Source organism: Cydia pomonella, chromosome 13, assembly GCF_033807575.1.
Source record: "Cydia pomonella isolate Wapato2018A chromosome 13, ilCydPomo1, whole genome shotgun sequence".
Taxonomy (NCBI): domain Eukaryota; kingdom Metazoa; phylum Arthropoda; class Insecta; order Lepidoptera; family Tortricidae; genus Cydia; species Cydia pomonella.
In genome coordinates, this window is record NC_084715.1 from 13835306 (window position 1) to 13852792 (window position 17487).

The window sequence follows — 17487 nt, forward strand, 5'->3', positions numbered from 1 at the left end:
ATAACAGAAAAATGAGTTAACCATCTTTAACTTAGATACTGGATTTTAAGTGATACAGGATACGTCCGTATAATCCCCTGTGCTCATGAATTATCCATATTTGTATCCGGTTACATACACCGCATAACCGGGTGTAGCACTTATATAGATTCTCTCAACACCTCATTAACACGGTGTTTAAAAACATAAAAGAGAAGACAAAAGATATATCGAACACAATTCATCACGCTACTATAAATGAAGTGGTATATGTGTCATTAGTATTTTCAATTTTAGTAATTATTTAAATAAAAATGCGATGCCTAGGTATGTTTAAAAAAAATAACATGCTGTAAGTTTCGGATGTCTGCTTTGAACTCAATGCATCTTTTTGTAAGTCCATATGTTTTAATTTCACTTGGACTGGTTGAAATATATTAAGTACACAGGTACACCGATTATACGTACTTGATATTTTATTTTTATTCTTTTTATTAGCCTATTTGTGTGTCCCACTGCTGGGCAAAGGCCTCCTCTCTCTCTTCTCAATCCTCCCTGTGCTGAGAACAAGATCCCGCCAATTTCGCTGAAACGGATCCAAGTCGTCCCGCCATCTCTTTCTTGGTCTGCCTCTGCCTCTACCACTACTTGATTTATTACAATTTTAAAAATATACAACGGTATTTCTCTCTACACTGATGTTCCTCGACTCATACTCACTTTTGAGAGTGACGAGTTTATTGTGCTAATTTCTTAATCATAAAAAATCAAAGTTTACGAATTATGACCAGTGACTCAGCTAGTCGGCTATTGTTGTAAGTAACATTTTATAATAGTTAGGTACTTCAACTTGAATACATAGTACATATTAATGTCTGTTAGCATACTTATGTACGTATAAGCGTCATTGAGCGTCATTCTTGAATTCACGCACGTAGTACGCGTGGAGGTATTTCATTCAATCTGTCATAATCTATTATCAGCTCGTGCTCGCAAAGGCCGGCCGCTGCACTTTGATCTATACAATTGACTTAATCGAATAGTCCATTTACTGTATCGGTATTTTATTTATGGCATGGTCAAAGCTAGTAAGAATTTGTGCATGAGATGGCGCTTTTAATTTTTTTTTACAAACAGTAATAGGTGGAATGGGTATCATGGGACAGTTCGGGAAAAACTGAAATATATTATTAAGAAATAGGTAGGAGGCTTATGGAACAGCAATACCTACATTGTATGATAGATTCAACAGAAGCCTAGCCAAGATGACAATCGTACAATCGCAAAACGCTAAACTAAATGTATAAATGTATCTGGATGCCGGATGCTATGAAAAGGCACGTGCCAATTGCCATACATTATTTGTGATTTGATTAGGTTTTATATCAACGTTTGTCATCTTGGCTAGTTATTTGCAACTAAGAAAATCATACTCTGTACGAAAAAGATGTATTTTATCACATGTTATGTGTATACGCGTGTATCGGCTCGTTAGCACCTAAATGCGTTTCTGGCCAGAATGTTTAACAAAGAACATGTAGCTGCTATTTCAAAAATATTTTTGTTTTTGCTTCTCAATATAATACATTATTGGTATTTAAACTCGTTCATACATTTAGATACCTATAAATACAAATGTTATTTCCATAACGCATTTAAATAAGTTTGAGCATGAGAAGGTTGCATCTACCTACCTACAATACTTACTTTGAAAAATTAGTCATGGTCTGTGGCGGACCACAAACAATGATTTGTTTACTTTAGATATCGCTCTTAAACAGACTAATAGATGCATAGAAGCTTAGTGCAAGACAAATGACCACCCACAAAATGCATTTTTACTGTAACGGATATCTAAATGGTAGTGCAATATGGGACCGCTATCGGTCGATGTCAAGGATAGATAATGTTTTGATGGGAATTTATCGCTCTTTGCGGGCCTGTGGGTGTATTCTGATTAAAAAAATACACTGTCAATGTCAAAGTGTTCCGCTCACACCCATGTATGGGAGCGGAAGGGATATATTGAATTTGCCATGATATTGGTATCCTATCCATTAAATCTGAATTTACCTCCTGGGTGTGCCCAAGGATACGATATACGAGACTGCGACTAGGAGCGGTCTTTTATAGACGATAGATGATGTTTGCTTTTTACCGGTTAATGGAAGGATCGAATTTTGTCTACAATAGGTGGTGTTAGCGGTGTAAACGTTTGTAATATTTTTCTAGTGACTTTTGTAACCGATATAATACTTGAGAGCGTAGGCGCATGGTAACCCCAATGAGGGTCCGATCGATGTCCGTGTGGGCGCAACACCGCGCATAAATGAACCTTTTGTGCTGTAAATTGGTTATGAGGGCTTGAACGATTGCAGTTACGGAATTTAAACGCCTTTTTCAGCTCACGCGGAAGAAAGGGAACTATTTGAAAGCTTTTAAAGCAAGCGTGTCAGTCGGCATGTTTGCTTAACTCAAATTTAGGGCACATGGCTTTCTCGGGACTCGGGCTCATGGTCGGCCCGCTGGTAACAAAATGTTTAGATAAGGAAATGTCGCAACGGCAAGCAAAACAATGAAGGCTTAATTGTATTTTGTTACTTTCTTTACGGTTATAGTGAGGTGGTTGAACTGTGTGGGTGTTTATTAGCGCATTGCACGAGAGTAGTACCTCGTCTGCGTTGCCTCACTGAAATTGTGAAACAATAGAAGAATAATCGCTAAATACAATCAAAGATTGGCTAGAGATCCAATCTGTACGCTGACTTATTAAATTTACAAGACAAAGGACCGATCGCAAATAAGGTCGTCCCTACCTACGTTTACTAAAATGTTGTTTGACGATTACCTGTAGCTGCAACTCGCTCTAAAACCAGCATCTTAGTTGGTTAGTATAGCGAATGAAACTGTTATCTGACTGCTTTAGACTATTAAACGGCTGAACTGGAACGACAGTTATGTATGTAATGATTTATGTTAATATAATCGCGTAAGGGTAAGTAATGCAGGCGTAGGGCCGCCGTGTCCAATGTTTAATCGAATGCGGTGGTATCACAGTATAGAGACAATATCAGTACCTAATCTATCTCCAGTTGTTTAGTACTGTTAACGTTCAAATCTCAAAGCATGCTGCTGGTCTCTGTTTATTTAGGTAGAGTATTTTGCACACTACTCCCATCCCAAAACTGCACGGGCAAAACTTAGCGTATGTGGCATGTGGCCTTCGACTGTGCAGTTTTCTAATCAGCTTCGACCGTGCAGTTGAACTGTACAGACAAAACTGCGTAGGCGTATTTGGTATTTTCTATCAAATAAATATAGCAGGTGTATCATAATCGATTCGTTGCGAGATGAACGATGTCTTAGCGGCACGAGGGACAATATATTTGGTCAATAAAACTATACAAGTTTTAGATTTTAAAATAATAACTTCGTTTATTGTGCATTTAAACAGACGGTCTGTTATTAACTAACTGAATTTATCCGCATCTAAAAGCGACATTGTATCTCTTGAACTTTCTTTTCGGTATATCTGAGTATTATTTTTACCACTATGTGTTTATGTCTTTTCTGTTAACTAATTAATAAAAAACACATCGCTGGGTCTGAATAATAGCGTTATAAGCTAGCGGTTCGTAGCATTGTAACTTATACGTACTAGCCATAATTTAACTGTGTATGATAATCAGTAACTAGTGTAACTACCCCTTTTCCTCCGCCACGCCTGTTGCCTTTTCTATGAAACATCCCTGCCCGCGTAGCCTTCGTGTCGTCAACACTCCGGAGCGAATGAAACGCAACTGTCACCGTCGCACTAATATCAAAGAGTGATAGAGAGAGATGACTACGATACGTTACTGAGCGTTAACGATTGGCACGTTGGCTACGCGGCCTGGACTGGACAACCGCTTTGATAAGATCAAAGGATTTTCATCGTCTACGAAATAATGACGTCAAATGACCATAATACTGGCAATCAAATTTATTACCCGGAATGATATATCAGTTAGGGGCTGAACTCGTAATGATGTACGTTCCATTCACAATATGAACTAACGAGGAGGACATGATTGCAGCGGGTCATTACATCATTATGACGGTAATGCACTGCCGGCTGCGTTGGACACCAACTGTTACATTGTTTACGCTATTATTTTAAGAGATTTTAGATAACGATGTAAAAGGTCTAGTTACTGATTGTAAGAGATAAAGGCGAAGTGTCTCTGTAAAATTAGTATTTATTGTGTGAAATAGTCATTAATGTTTTGTTTACCTATTCCCTTTTATCGTGCGAGCTGTACGTTAAATTTCATAAAATTTACTAAAGCAGAGACGCTTATCATATAGTTTTTCGTACTATGACCCGCTTGTAGACATCTCTATTGCACTCGCATAATTATATTGCTGTCTCGGTCTCGCCCATGATGCCGGTTGTCAAAGTCCCCATTCGAACTTGACAACAATATTATACTCGTAATGCGAGTGCAATAGATATGTCAACAGGCGGGTCAATGTTCGATAATCTATATGAAAAGCGTCTCTTCTTTTCTAAGATTATTTTGCAGCCTCACGGTGTTCACTTATTTTAATTATAGGATATGAATTTAATCTGGATTAGATTTGAATTGGATGCATTTCTTCAACCAACAACGACACTTGACACTAACAGATCTGATCCACATCTAATCCAGATGGAATTCATATCCTATGACTAAAATTAGAATACGCAGGCGTAAGGCGTAATCAAAATATTTTCGGTTACGTATTAATCTATCTACTCATTCAAATGCGTAATGATCTAACTAACATATAGGTGCTCTTATGCAAATGGGTGCCATAAAAACAGACGATTGTAATCTATTAACAAAATAGCCACGCTTTCATCCCCTGTAACTTTTTAATCAAACTATTATTTCCTGGTTGTTTAGTAGACTTAGCGTAAATGATTATAGGTCCTGTCCCCCATGCTCATAGCTTAATTAGTCCCGGTCGGCATTTGCATCGGGAGTCGACTGCCCATTGTTTTCCCGATAAGGCTCGCCAACATGCCCTCACGCCCTTGTAGGTTCGTAATTAGAATTCGTATTTTATTTTGAAGGTCGCGATGATTAACATTTTCAGTTTTAAGAGGTACCTATACTATTATACTCAGGTTTAGGTACATCCTATAATAAGGACATTGAGTTATGTTGCATAATTTATTACGACAACGTTTACGAATAATTTATATTATGGTGTTTGAAATATGAGAGTAAAAACATGTTACCTTTTTTAGAACTGGTCCCAGAATAAGACATAATAAGTAAATAAGTACATTTTAGGTGGTACAGTTTAGATTTCGATTACTATGTTTTATACTCAAATGCGGGTGTCCAAACTTAAGCTCATGCCTAAAAATAACATACTGCATGCATACATCGATATTAGAATATTCTTAAAATATGGCAATCAAACGATTGAACACAAAATTAATCTAAAACTTAAAAAAATGCTCTTATACTCGTAGTAGAAATGTGATAAATAGTTTGAAGAAGTCCATGTCGTTCAGGAAATCAATAATTGAATAAGTAATAACCTTTTTGAATTAGTAATTCTGTCAGCTTTTTTTTGTAATATGTAGGTCTAACTTCTTAATTAAGCATCTAACTTCAGAATGTTACTTGGTATCTTTTAATAGGGGCTATCTACGGAATATTTTTATGTAATATTACCCCCTTATATTTATTTCGAGTAACATGACTATACAATTTGTAGAATACACTATAAAACTTAAAACCTAAATCTAAAAATAAATAATACTAAACTTAAAATAAAATACTAAAAAATATCACCCTGCGGCATGGTGCCGTAGATACTGGCAGCATTTCCTCGCTGTATTGCAAAACTAATTCTTTGAGCGAGGAAGCTTATTAGGTGTACCTAGATAGAGTATATACTCTACAGACGTGTGCACTCACATACTTGTGCGGTTATAAGAAAATTTGTATTTTCTCTAAGTGTTGGTTTATTGGGGTTGGGGTTAGAGTTATTTAAGGCCCCGTGGGTTTCAGGTTCTTCTCTCACTCTCACTGAGCGTAAGCGTGAGCGATTTGGTTAATTTAATTTGATTTTTTTTTGCAAGTTTTAACAAAAAAGTAATCGATGAGTTCCATCAAAAATAAAACTATGCATTTTTAGAAACAATTTTCATATTTTTAGCTTCAGCGTGAAAATTGTTACAAATTTTTAAGGTGCGTTTTAGACGTATCGGATTCCAAATTCAAGAAATCTAGAAAGTTACTAGAGAAATGCCTCAAGATTATTAATATTATTATTAATTTAAATGTATTATTTTTATTAATATTATTATTTTATTAATTTGACGACCGGTTTGGCGTAGTGGGTAGTGACTAGTGACCCTGCCTACGAAGCTGATGGTCCCGGGTTCAAATCCTGGTAAGGGCATGTATTCATGTGAAGAGCATGGATATTTATTCCTGAGTCATGGGTGTTTTCTATGTATTTAAGTAACTATAAATATTTATATATTATATATATCGTTGTCTTGATATATACTCAATACAAGCCTTATTGAGCTTACTGTGGGACTTAGTCAATTTGTGTAATAATGTCCTATAATATTTATTTATTAATTAAAATATTAATTGTAAAAACCGTATTGTAATTATAACGCTAAATTTATCAAAAACTCTCCTGGCTAAACCTACTACACCTTAAGATATTCAACTTTATCGTTTGTCTCTGAATTTTGCAATTGCGTACACTGCATTACCTATCTTAATATGATTATACCTTCCTTCTTTTCAGGTTACTGGTTGGCGCTCCATTAGGACAGAATCTCCAGCCGAACACCAGCAGGTCCGGAGCCCTCTGGAAATGTCCTCTCACAGCGGGGACCAGCGACTGCGAACAAGTCCCTACAGATGGAAAACGAAGTGAGTACAGACCATAATACGCCTATATATAATTATAAGTATAATGCATTTGATCACAGATTCCATAAGTCATTTACAAGCGTTGGACTTGTCACTGTATCTCACCCATATTACGAAATTTTTCATTTCTACTCTTCTCAATTTATTCGTGCGGACATTCTTTGGTACTTTAGTAACTTAATTTTCCACGACAAACTATCATCACGCACATCATGCAGAAACCACAAAGAGAAGCCATAAAAGCATCCTAAATGATCGTCCAATTTATATAATTATGTCACATTTCTAAATATGTTTGATCAATGAATGACGTAAGATAATATGTGGTCCTGTAACAATTAGTGAAAATGTAGAGTGAAGCACGTTAGTTGTATTATAGGGTTTGTTTCTTAGAATAGTTGAAACACCAAATAGATTTAGAACACCGTCGTTGTAGTAAATGCAATACACCAACTCGTAAATGTGTGTTAGATTCAACTGCAAACTGGCACAAGCATCTAAAGCCAAGATAAAACAAGATATAAGATATGCAGCAACGCGCATGTAACGCCCCTGGAGTTGCTGGCGTCTATAGGATACGATAACAAATTACCATCCGGCGGACCATATACTTGTTTGTTACAGACGTGGCATATTGAAATTAGTAAATGCATATAGCCTACCACAAAAATAAGGATTTAGGTAATTGATTTGATATGACATTCCTGTGATAGGTCACTAGCTTATCTCCCCAATAGTAATAAAATAAAATTCATGAAAAAGATACCTCTTGCGGTCCACATGGGATAAACGAAGCTGGTATTATTCGGCTCGAAACGTACCTACTTAATTATGAACTGCTAATAAAATTGTTGTCTGTTGTCGGTGGCGCCCCAAACAGCGGCTCACGCCAAAGTAAACAAGAGTAAGTGAGCTGTGGTCTCAACCTCCTTTATTAATCATTAATTATGCTCTTGAACTAATCTCGACTAACCATACTTTTGATTCTACTAATTGTCTGCTACGATTCCAGAACAAACCCATTAATCATATAACTCGCAACGCATGCGCATCCAAATGACTGGTTGTCTGGACTTTATTTGCATTAATTTACTATATTTTGTACATAATCATTTATTTACACCTCTCTGTATTTGGGATTCAGTATGCTGACATTAATTAAATATCAAGTCAATTTGCAAAATTAATCTCCAATACAGAACGTAATTAATCGTTAAAATGCACCGACCCGCTTGCAAACACCCACCCACATGCTTAAGCAAAAGCACCTGATGTATTTATATTTATTTTCAGTTTGCCAATAAAGTAAACGAGTACGAGTATACAATTCATCAATGTGTTTCTTAATATATTTAGCTATATTGTTACTTAGACATAATGTTTTTAAGCACTTTAGACATTGTAGATCGTAGCGAGTAATTTCTAATAGTTGAGAAATTATCTATAATGATATAGAATACAATAAAAACATCATACGTTACGGAAAGTATTTAATATAAGCATTTTTAAAAAGGTGACTGGTTATTGGCGGAAATGTATCAAAATTTAACCAACTACTCATACAAATAACATATTACAAAACATAAATTAACAGCCCACGGCGCTTTGAAATTAATAAATGAAATGATTAAACACCAACACCACTATATATCTGGTATCATGGACACTATCGTTTAACACGATGGCTAGAACTAAATAAAGTATCTATAACGCTGGGCTATATAACATCTTAGATTAACAGGTAGTTACTCATTTAATATTACAATTTAATTGGTGTCCTTCTGGTAAATTAACGTATCGCCATAATTAACGATATCAGTACCAGCTCAAAATTAACATAGTAGTTTCCGATTAAGTCCATTAACCCGAGACCACATGTTGAGTAGTATCTTCACATGAGTTGATTGCAGGTTTGCAGGAGATTATCGTCACCGCCGTACAGCCTACGCCTGTCACCGTTTTCCCATTTACTCGTATCTTAGGCCTATCTGTTTTTGAGTTTATGCATGTTTAGTTTACAGTTCCATGCAAATTGTATTATACTCTGTGCGAAGCACAATGGATTTTGATTTTCTGGCTCATTTGCAACGATTCTTATTACTTTGCTGTCACTGTCTCTGCATCATACACGCCTGGTTGCAATGCTTTGCATTTACCAATATTTTGAAATCGGTTTGCAATTGGGATCAAGATCAATTTTATTTCGGTTATATTAATTAACCAAAGCGAATACAGTTGCGCTTGTCCTTGTACATGAAAACAGTTTCTACCAGTGTGAATAATAGTTTTGGGTTAATTTTAATAACATGCTTGATTTTATAGTTTTGATCATCATTAATAATAATCATCATGAGTCCTAATCGATAAAGCTTTTCAAAATTTTGTAAAGTGACGCAATCAATAACATGTTATAATGATTCTGATTTGAGTTGCTGCTATAACGATTTTGTGGCAACATTATACCTACTTGTTGCTTCTGCTATTTTAGTGGTAAATGCCCCTGTGTTATTCTGACAGCGATCTGTTGATGTTTAGACGTGGACTCAGCACACTTGTTGCCGCCGCTGTCGGAGGAGATCAAGAACGGGCAGTGGCTCGGCGTCTCCGTAGCGAGTCAGGGGCCCGGCATGAAGGCAGTCGTCTGTGCGCATAGGTAAATATTACCTATTTCTATTTTTGACTATCGCTTGCTAAGGGATATTACATGAATGACATTTCGTAGGTACATATCTTCCGAAAAACTCTTCAATACAATCTGGAGTTCGAATGCGCGACCTCAGTTTTGCAAATCTTACGCCTTAGTTCAACTGCACAGGTAAAGCTGTATAGGAATCTGCACAGTTGAATACCATACATGTTCCGTTTTACATGTGCAGTTGATAAAACTGCGCAGGCATACCCTAGTGTGTATGGCCAGCTTTATTGCTAGGCTACAAACGCTTAGTAACAATGGCTAGCAGATTGATGTCTAGGAATAAAACAAATATCTATATTTCACAGTCATATCCAAGATATGCCGCAAATCAGACATTTTAATCCTGTGTATATGTAAAGTACTGACATGTACTAATTACTATTACAGGTATATTCGAAAGTCCGGCGAGTCGCAGTTCGGACAGGGGCTGTGCTACACGCTGACTAACAATCTCGAGGTTGCTGATATGTGGGAGCCGTGCTTAGGGAAGCCAACCGCCAGGTATAATTTATATTTAGTGACCGACCGGAACATATTTTTTTTTTGCGGAAACCGAAACCGAAGGTTCGGTTTTGGCTCTAGTTTCGGCCGAAACCGAAACTTATAGACGTATTCAAAATATTGAATAAAATGTCAAAGGGCCCTTCTTTTTAGGCGTATGTACAAATAATACCTATGAGTCGCTTAGGTGGTAGAAAATAAAGCAAGTATATTAAAAAAACGTAAATTAAAATGTATCCTGAGTTTTAGTTTTATGATATCATAATCAACTAAACTTCAATACACTAAATTAACCGGCACCGACTTCAAACATATCAGTTACTTTCACACATAAAAGGTTTTTTAGGGTTCCGTACCCAAAGGGTAAAACGGGGCCCTATTACTAAGACTCCGCTGTCCGTCCGTCCGTCTGTCACCAGGCTGTATCACATGAACCGTGATAGCTAGACAGTTGAAATTTTCACAGATGATGTATTTCTGTTGCCGGTATAACAACAAATACTAAAAGGACGGAACCCTCGGTGGGCGAGTCTGACTCGCACTTGTCCGGTGTTTTATAGATAATGGTACGGAACCCTTCCTGTGCGAGTCCGACTCGCACTTGGCCGGTTTTTTTGTATCCTAGTTGAGAAGTTAATTTAATATGTCCAGTTTTACTAGTAAGTTTTTTTATGCATTACCTATTGGTTAGCACCAATTTAGGGTTACCAAAAAAAGTTACTAGTAAACATAATGCAGGACAAGTTTTTGACCAGACACGAGTCTGGTCAAAAACTTATATTAACAAAAAGTACCGTGCTTTGGCTACGTTCCAAGTTTCAAGGTTTGGAACTGAATTTGAGAAGATTTGATTTGAATTGTCAATTGTTAACGTTTGATATTCAGTTACTAGTAGGCTTTGTAGCGCCATTTAGTTTGGCTATCAAACTCGGGCCACCATTTATCAGATATGCACCATATTGTCTAAAATATGATCTTCATTTGTCTGACGAAATCTTTTTTTGGTTACCACGTTTAACTTGTTCATCAATGTGTTTCCAGGGAACACGAAGAATACGGTCTCTGCCAAGTGGGAGTGAGCAGCTCCCTCCTGAAGGACGACACGCTGCTACTGGGCAGCCCCGGGCCCTACGCGTGGCGAGGAACCATTTTCACTCTGGATGTGAACGATGATCTGTTCAAACGCGACAGCTTCTCGTATATGGCACCGGTTGTTGACGGGAAGAGTCCGGTTGAGAAATACAGTTATCTAGGTAGGGAATTGTTTAAAAATCAGTTTTGTATAAATGATTTGAATCGATTTGCAGTTTATTAAAACGGAATTGATAACTTCAATGACAATTTTTAAAACAAATATCAAAACGACAGTTGGCGTGGGAGAATAATAAAATAAAGTAGTATACAAATATTAACCCTGAGTTAAGGACCTAATGGAATAGAATAAACTAATAATGCTAATTTCATCCAAAGTTTAAAGCAAAAGCAACACAATGTCTCAAAACTGCCATAAACGTCATATCTGTATACGACATTTGACGATTATATTATTTTTCATTTCTCATGCTCTAAAAGTGGGTCGTTGTTGTTCTAAAACGTGTGCAGAAAATGATACGTTTCTGCTCTACTGCACTGTACTTTCTAAGTACATGTTTTTCTTCTTTTTAGGGTTTCGTAGCCAAATGGCAAAAAACGGAACCCTTATAGATTCGTCATGTCCGTCTGTCTGTCCGTTTATGTCACAGCTACTTTTTCCAAAACTATAAGAGCTATACTGTTCAAACTTGGTAAGTAGATGTATTCTATGAACCGCATTAAGATTTTCGTACAAAAATAGAAAAAAAAAACAATAAATTTTGGGGGTTCCCCATACTTAGAACTGAAACTCGAAAAATCTTTTGTCATCAAACCCATACGTGTGGGGTATCTATGGATAGGTCTTCAAAAATGATATTGAGGTTTCTAATATCATTTCTTTCTGAACTGAACAGTTTGCGCGCGAGACACTTACAAAGTGGTAAAATGTGTGTCCCCCCTGTAACTTCTAAAATAACATAATGATAAAACTAAAAAAAATATATGACATACATTACCATGCAAACTTCCACCGAAAATTGGTTTGAACGAGATCTAGTAAGTAGTTTTTTTTAATACGGCATAAATGGTATGGAACCCTTAATGGGCGAGTCCGACTCGCACTTGGCCGCTTTTTTATGATAACCAATATAATTTTGATTTTAAATAGATTTGTTGTACATGTTCCATTCTGATAATCAACTCCCCATTCCATAAATAAATAACGATATTTTAACCTAAATCGTTGATTGAAAGTACCCTCAAGAAAAACTGCTGAAGTATTACATTTAATGAACATGTATTTTACTTTCCTCGTCTTTGAAATGAAAAGTAGAGTGTTTAACTCGGGTAAAATTACTTACTATTTACTTATTATACTATTGGCGACCTCGACAGAAATGGGTGCCTTTCCACCCTAACCAAGGGATCTACTATTGCGACATTATCTCACGGCAGACTTACACAAAACTTATTATATAACGCACGATCGACATCAGAACATCAGGAAACTTCAACAAGCCTTGACCATGGTTTATGTACATTCCAGGCATGTCAGTAGCGGGGGCAAGTTTCTTCGGCAACACCTCGTCGTATGCGGCAGGCGCGCCCCGATCCCGCGGCACCGGCCAGGTGGTCATCTTTAGCAAGCGTATTATCCAGGATTGGGGGTCGTCGGACATAGACATCCTAGAAAGAAACCTCATACTTGATGGAGAACAGTTCGGGTCCAACTTCGGATATGAGGTGTCGTCGGCCGATGTTAACGGAGATGGGTAAATAAATATCCCTTCTTTATAAATGTTATCATTGTGAATTGATTTTCAGCATGCATATGTGTTGAAGCTTGCTCTTGTACCCAATTAATTGTAGATTTATCAGTAGGTAATTTAGTAATCTGTGGACGATGTTGTTGGTCTCACATTTTATTATTCTTTGTATTTTATTTTTGTGTCTAAACCTGTGTGTTACTGTTTTTTATCCCAAATAAAAAGAAAAATTATATATATACAGAACAGTTACAAAAAATCCAACAAAGCAGAATAAGGATACATTTTATGAACCCAAAACATAACAAATGACTACCTATTTTATTTATATCGGAGAGATAGTTTATTTACTTATATTGGCACTTTAGAACGAGTGGAATCATGTATTGAATTATGTAAGTAAATGTATGAAAATCCAAATTTATCGTAGAGCAATATAATATTTATTGCTAAGGTGTGCAAAACATACAGATAAACAACATAAAAAACCGATCAGAATACCTTATTTATTTGTACGCTACATAGCACATAGATTCGGAATACAATAATTGTTGTTATGATTTTAGATTACCTGATCTCCTTATTGGCGCTCCATTCTACTTCTCAAAAGGTACCGGTGGTGCTGTTTATTTATACATCAACGATAAATATCATTTTTCCCAAAAATATAACCTAAGACTTACGGGTAAACAAGAATCTCAATTTGGCATAGCGATAGCAAATGCTGGAGATTTGAATAAGGATGGTTGCGAAGACGTGGCCATTGGAAGTCCATACGAAGGCAACGGAGTGGTATACATTCACCTTGGTGACAGAAAGAAAGGATTGCATACTAAGCCAGATCAAAAGATTACTGCAGAGTCGTTGCCTAGTGTAATGAAGACATTTGGTTACTCGCTGTCTGGTGGTGTGGATTTAGATGCGAATGGGTATCCAGACTTACTTGTTGGAGCTTATGAAGAAGTAAGTCGTTTTGAAAAACTTTATTTTAACAATATGATGGATATTTTGCTTTAGAACTACACAAAGATTGGTGGCTTTATTATATAAGGTTTTCAATTGCATTTATTTAATATTACAGAGTGGAGTAGCCCTTCTCCGAACAAGGCCAATCATCGACATTAAAACCTCCATAAAACCATCGAAAACTATCATCAACATCGATCCAACAATACAAGCTTGTGAAATGAATGGAGTAAACTATACCTGTTTTAAATTCCAAGCGTGCTGCATTATTAAGTCTCTAGTCAACACACTTCAAAATTTACTGCATAATGTTAATTATGTCATAGAGGCTGAAACTTTTCCTGGTGGAAAGAAATTCTCTAGGGTGTTCTTCGATTCAGATAAAAGTAATGTTATCGATAAGACAATACAATTGGAGAAGGATACTGAGGTTTGCAGAGAACATTGGGTGTATCTGAAAAATAATACAAGGGACATTCAAACACCTATCAAAGTAAGTACTTACTTACCTTTCCAAATCGTAGCCCGATTCAGACATTAAAAACTGGATAGCATAAGAAAATGTTTTTTTTTACTAAACGTAGTATTTCACTTACCAAATAACATAGTTTTTTAATAATTATTATTTTAAGTTAAACCTCATTATATTAATGATAGAATAGAATATTGAAGCATAAATACTTTTAAGCTCGTATAATAAAAACATAGAAAGAATAAAGTGCCACAAAAAGGCCTCATCTCAGCATGTTGCTGGCGACTTACAGCAGGGCTGATCTTCCGATGAGGCGATGAAGATGAATGTTGAATAAAACAATCCATCTTTATGGACTCGTATTAACTCGTATCGATGTTGAGTTAAGAGAACTTTCTTTTCTTGAAAATAAAATAAAAAATGCATTACTTAATTTCAGTTTCAAGTCACGTACAAAATAGTTCACGAAGTCCCAAAATACTCGACGACACGTGTGTTGCCCAACATCGACGACTATCCAGTGCTGAATGCGACAGCCACATCTACATTCACCGCAAACTTCTTGAACGACTGTGGATCGGATGGAGTGTGCATCAGCGACCTTGTTGTGGACCCAGTGTTGCAACTCCCGAAGGGTAAGAGCGATGATAAACATCCCCTAATTCTATGGAGATTTGGTTATCAAGTTCCCTATACAAAATTCTTTGACTATAGACGAAAAATCTGGTTCCCAACAAATATTCTGAATAAGTAATTAGAACGTTATTTAAATGGTATTTTTAACATAAATCTATAGCCATTAAATAACTAATTTTAAAATCCCTTACACCAGTAACTTTCTCGGAATTCGAAATAGCTGATTACCTAATAACTATCAATAGTTTTTGGAAATAATTGTTAGTATAGTTAAAAATGTACGAGTACCTATGTAAAGTCTTGAGTGTCTTGCGTGTTAGCAAAAGCCATTTTCGATTACAACAAATCCTCAGCTTGATCGTACCATAAAAGAGATATTGAGAATGATGAGTAATCATTTTATTGTTTGCAGCTGATGATGGAAAATCATACACATTAACATTGGGTCAGGAAGATGAAATTAAACTGTCTATTACTGTCGATAACTACGGAGAGTCTGCTTACGAAAGTCACTTGTTTGTGCAGCATCACTCAAGTCTACATTATATCGCTGCCAATATTAGCGTAAGTCCTGTCATTTCATATTTTAAAAGTAAGTTAAGAAGTATGGCCAGTTAAGGTAAGTTCATTTATAAAACGTCAAGAATCGTGCGGACTTATCCGAAAGGAGTACTTCTCCCTACCAACCTTAATGTACCTATGTCATTAGTTCATCAATTAAGGAAATAAGTAACAATAATAAAAGTAGTTGCAGCCTCAGCTCCTTGTCATTTCGTCTGCAGTGTTAGTTAGAAAATTTTACATGTTATTAACGGTATAAATATATACTAGGTGTATGTATTAAAATTCCAGGATAAACACATTATCTGCACCAGCGTTAACAAGACAGTGGTATCCTGCATGCTGGAGAACCCTTTCAAGAACCAGGGCAATGCCGCCACTCCCATAACCATGCGATTCGATGCTAGGGCCCTGGAGGACAACGAACCGTCGGTGGTGTTCGCTGTGTGGACGAACTCTACATCAAAGGAACTGTATCCTAATAAGAAACCGGCAGTGGTCGAGGCGTTGGTTGTGAAGAATGCTGAATTGTTAATAAAAGGGTAAGTAAGATCGGTTATAACACTTAAAACGGTTATACTTATGGTAAAAACTGCTCTCTATCGTTGTAACCCGATAACATAGTTTTTAGGCTTTGATCTGCTGACGTTTTTAGGGTTCCGTAGTCAACTAGGAGCCCTTATAGTTTCGCCATGTACGTCTCTCTGTTTGTCTGTCTATCCATCTGTTCGTCCGCAACTTTGCTCGGTGGTCGTTAGAGCTAGAAAGCTGCAATTTGGCATGGATATACAAATCAATCACGCCGACAAAATCGTAGAATATAGGGTAAAGGCACCTATTACCGTGGTAGTTAAGGAACTTTTCAAAAGAGATCCAAAAATTAAGGGTATCAATGCTGTCTAACAGCCAGGAATATTTTTTTTTTCATCAGAGCATTTAATGAACTTTCCGTTTCACACGTTTTTGGATTCATTTTGGGTTATTATATGTATTAAAATATTTTTTGAAGCCAAAATGACCAAATCTTCTATTACCGTGGCAAGGGACAGGCTGTGATTCTATTATCGCGAATTGAGTTTTCATTACCGAGGGTACAATTGGCATGATTTTTCTGCACTCGTTAATAGAAATCAAACTCAAAATTCGAAACCTAATACCGAGGGTTAAAACAATAATAACGACGTGGGTTCTGTATATTATTTTTGTGTCATTAAGTTTAATAATGACACAAAAATAAAAAATAAAACTATAGGAGTATGTTTAAAAATAAGAGATATATTCGAAGAGATTATAATTACACTTTGGCACAATCAAATACTATTAAATAGTTAACTTACCAAGTACCCACCAGTACCTGTATAACAAGTTATAAGTTGAATGTTTTACATGTAAAACAACAAAAATTACTATTAGTAAAGTTTTACTAAGGACGTATATGACAAATAGGCCTGCCTGTTATTAAATAAAGTAATTTTTAAATGCTATAAAGATTGATAAGAATTTGTCTTACTGACATAATTGGCTGCACAAAAAAAACAAGTAAGTAACATTTACTCATAAGGCACAGCGTAAATTATAGTCGAAATTTTATAAGCTGGACGTTTACCACCTGAGTGAAAGTTTACGACAGTGAAATGGTAAACGTCCACCTTATAAAATTTCGACTATATATATAAAAACATGAAAATTTTTAATTCTAATATTTTTGATAAGGTAATTAAGTTAAATAAAGTCTCTCACATATTATGTGTTATAATTTACCCGTTTATAATTAACAAATCACAGTATTTTTCTTATTGCTGATTCTTATAGCTAAAAAAATCATGTCTGAGATTTTGGACTACTGTATAAATAAAATTATATAAAAAAAATCTAATCGGAATTGTCCGGCAGTTGGGTACC

General features: G+C 36.1%; 1 protein-coding gene across 2 annotated transcripts in view; it reads left to right on the forward strand.

Annotated features, from left to right (window-relative positions):
• Nucleotides 1–17487, forward strand: part of LOC133524280 (integrin alpha-PS1) — a 119719-nt gene that overhangs the window by 95294 nt on the left and 6938 nt on the right. The window contains exons 2-12 of one of the 2 annotated variants that reach the window (XM_061860188.1): nucleotides 6787–6914; nucleotides 7795–7818; nucleotides 9450–9567; nucleotides 9997–10110; nucleotides 11152–11363; nucleotides 12731–12956; nucleotides 13517–13913; nucleotides 14032–14409; nucleotides 14828–15023; nucleotides 15437–15588; nucleotides 15877–16127. In XM_061860188.1, coding sequence (XP_061716172.1) covers nucleotides 6787–6914; nucleotides 7795–7818; nucleotides 9450–9567; nucleotides 9997–10110; nucleotides 11152–11363; nucleotides 12731–12956; nucleotides 13517–13913; nucleotides 14032–14409; nucleotides 14828–15023; nucleotides 15437–15588; nucleotides 15877–16127 — 2196 coding nt within the window. The remainder of the gene's footprint in view (nucleotides 1–6786; nucleotides 6915–7794; nucleotides 7819–9449; nucleotides 9568–9996; nucleotides 10111–11151; nucleotides 11364–12730; nucleotides 12957–13516; nucleotides 13914–14031; nucleotides 14410–14827; nucleotides 15024–15436; nucleotides 15589–15876; nucleotides 16128–17487) is intronic. The other variant, XM_061860190.1, reaches the window with a different exon arrangement.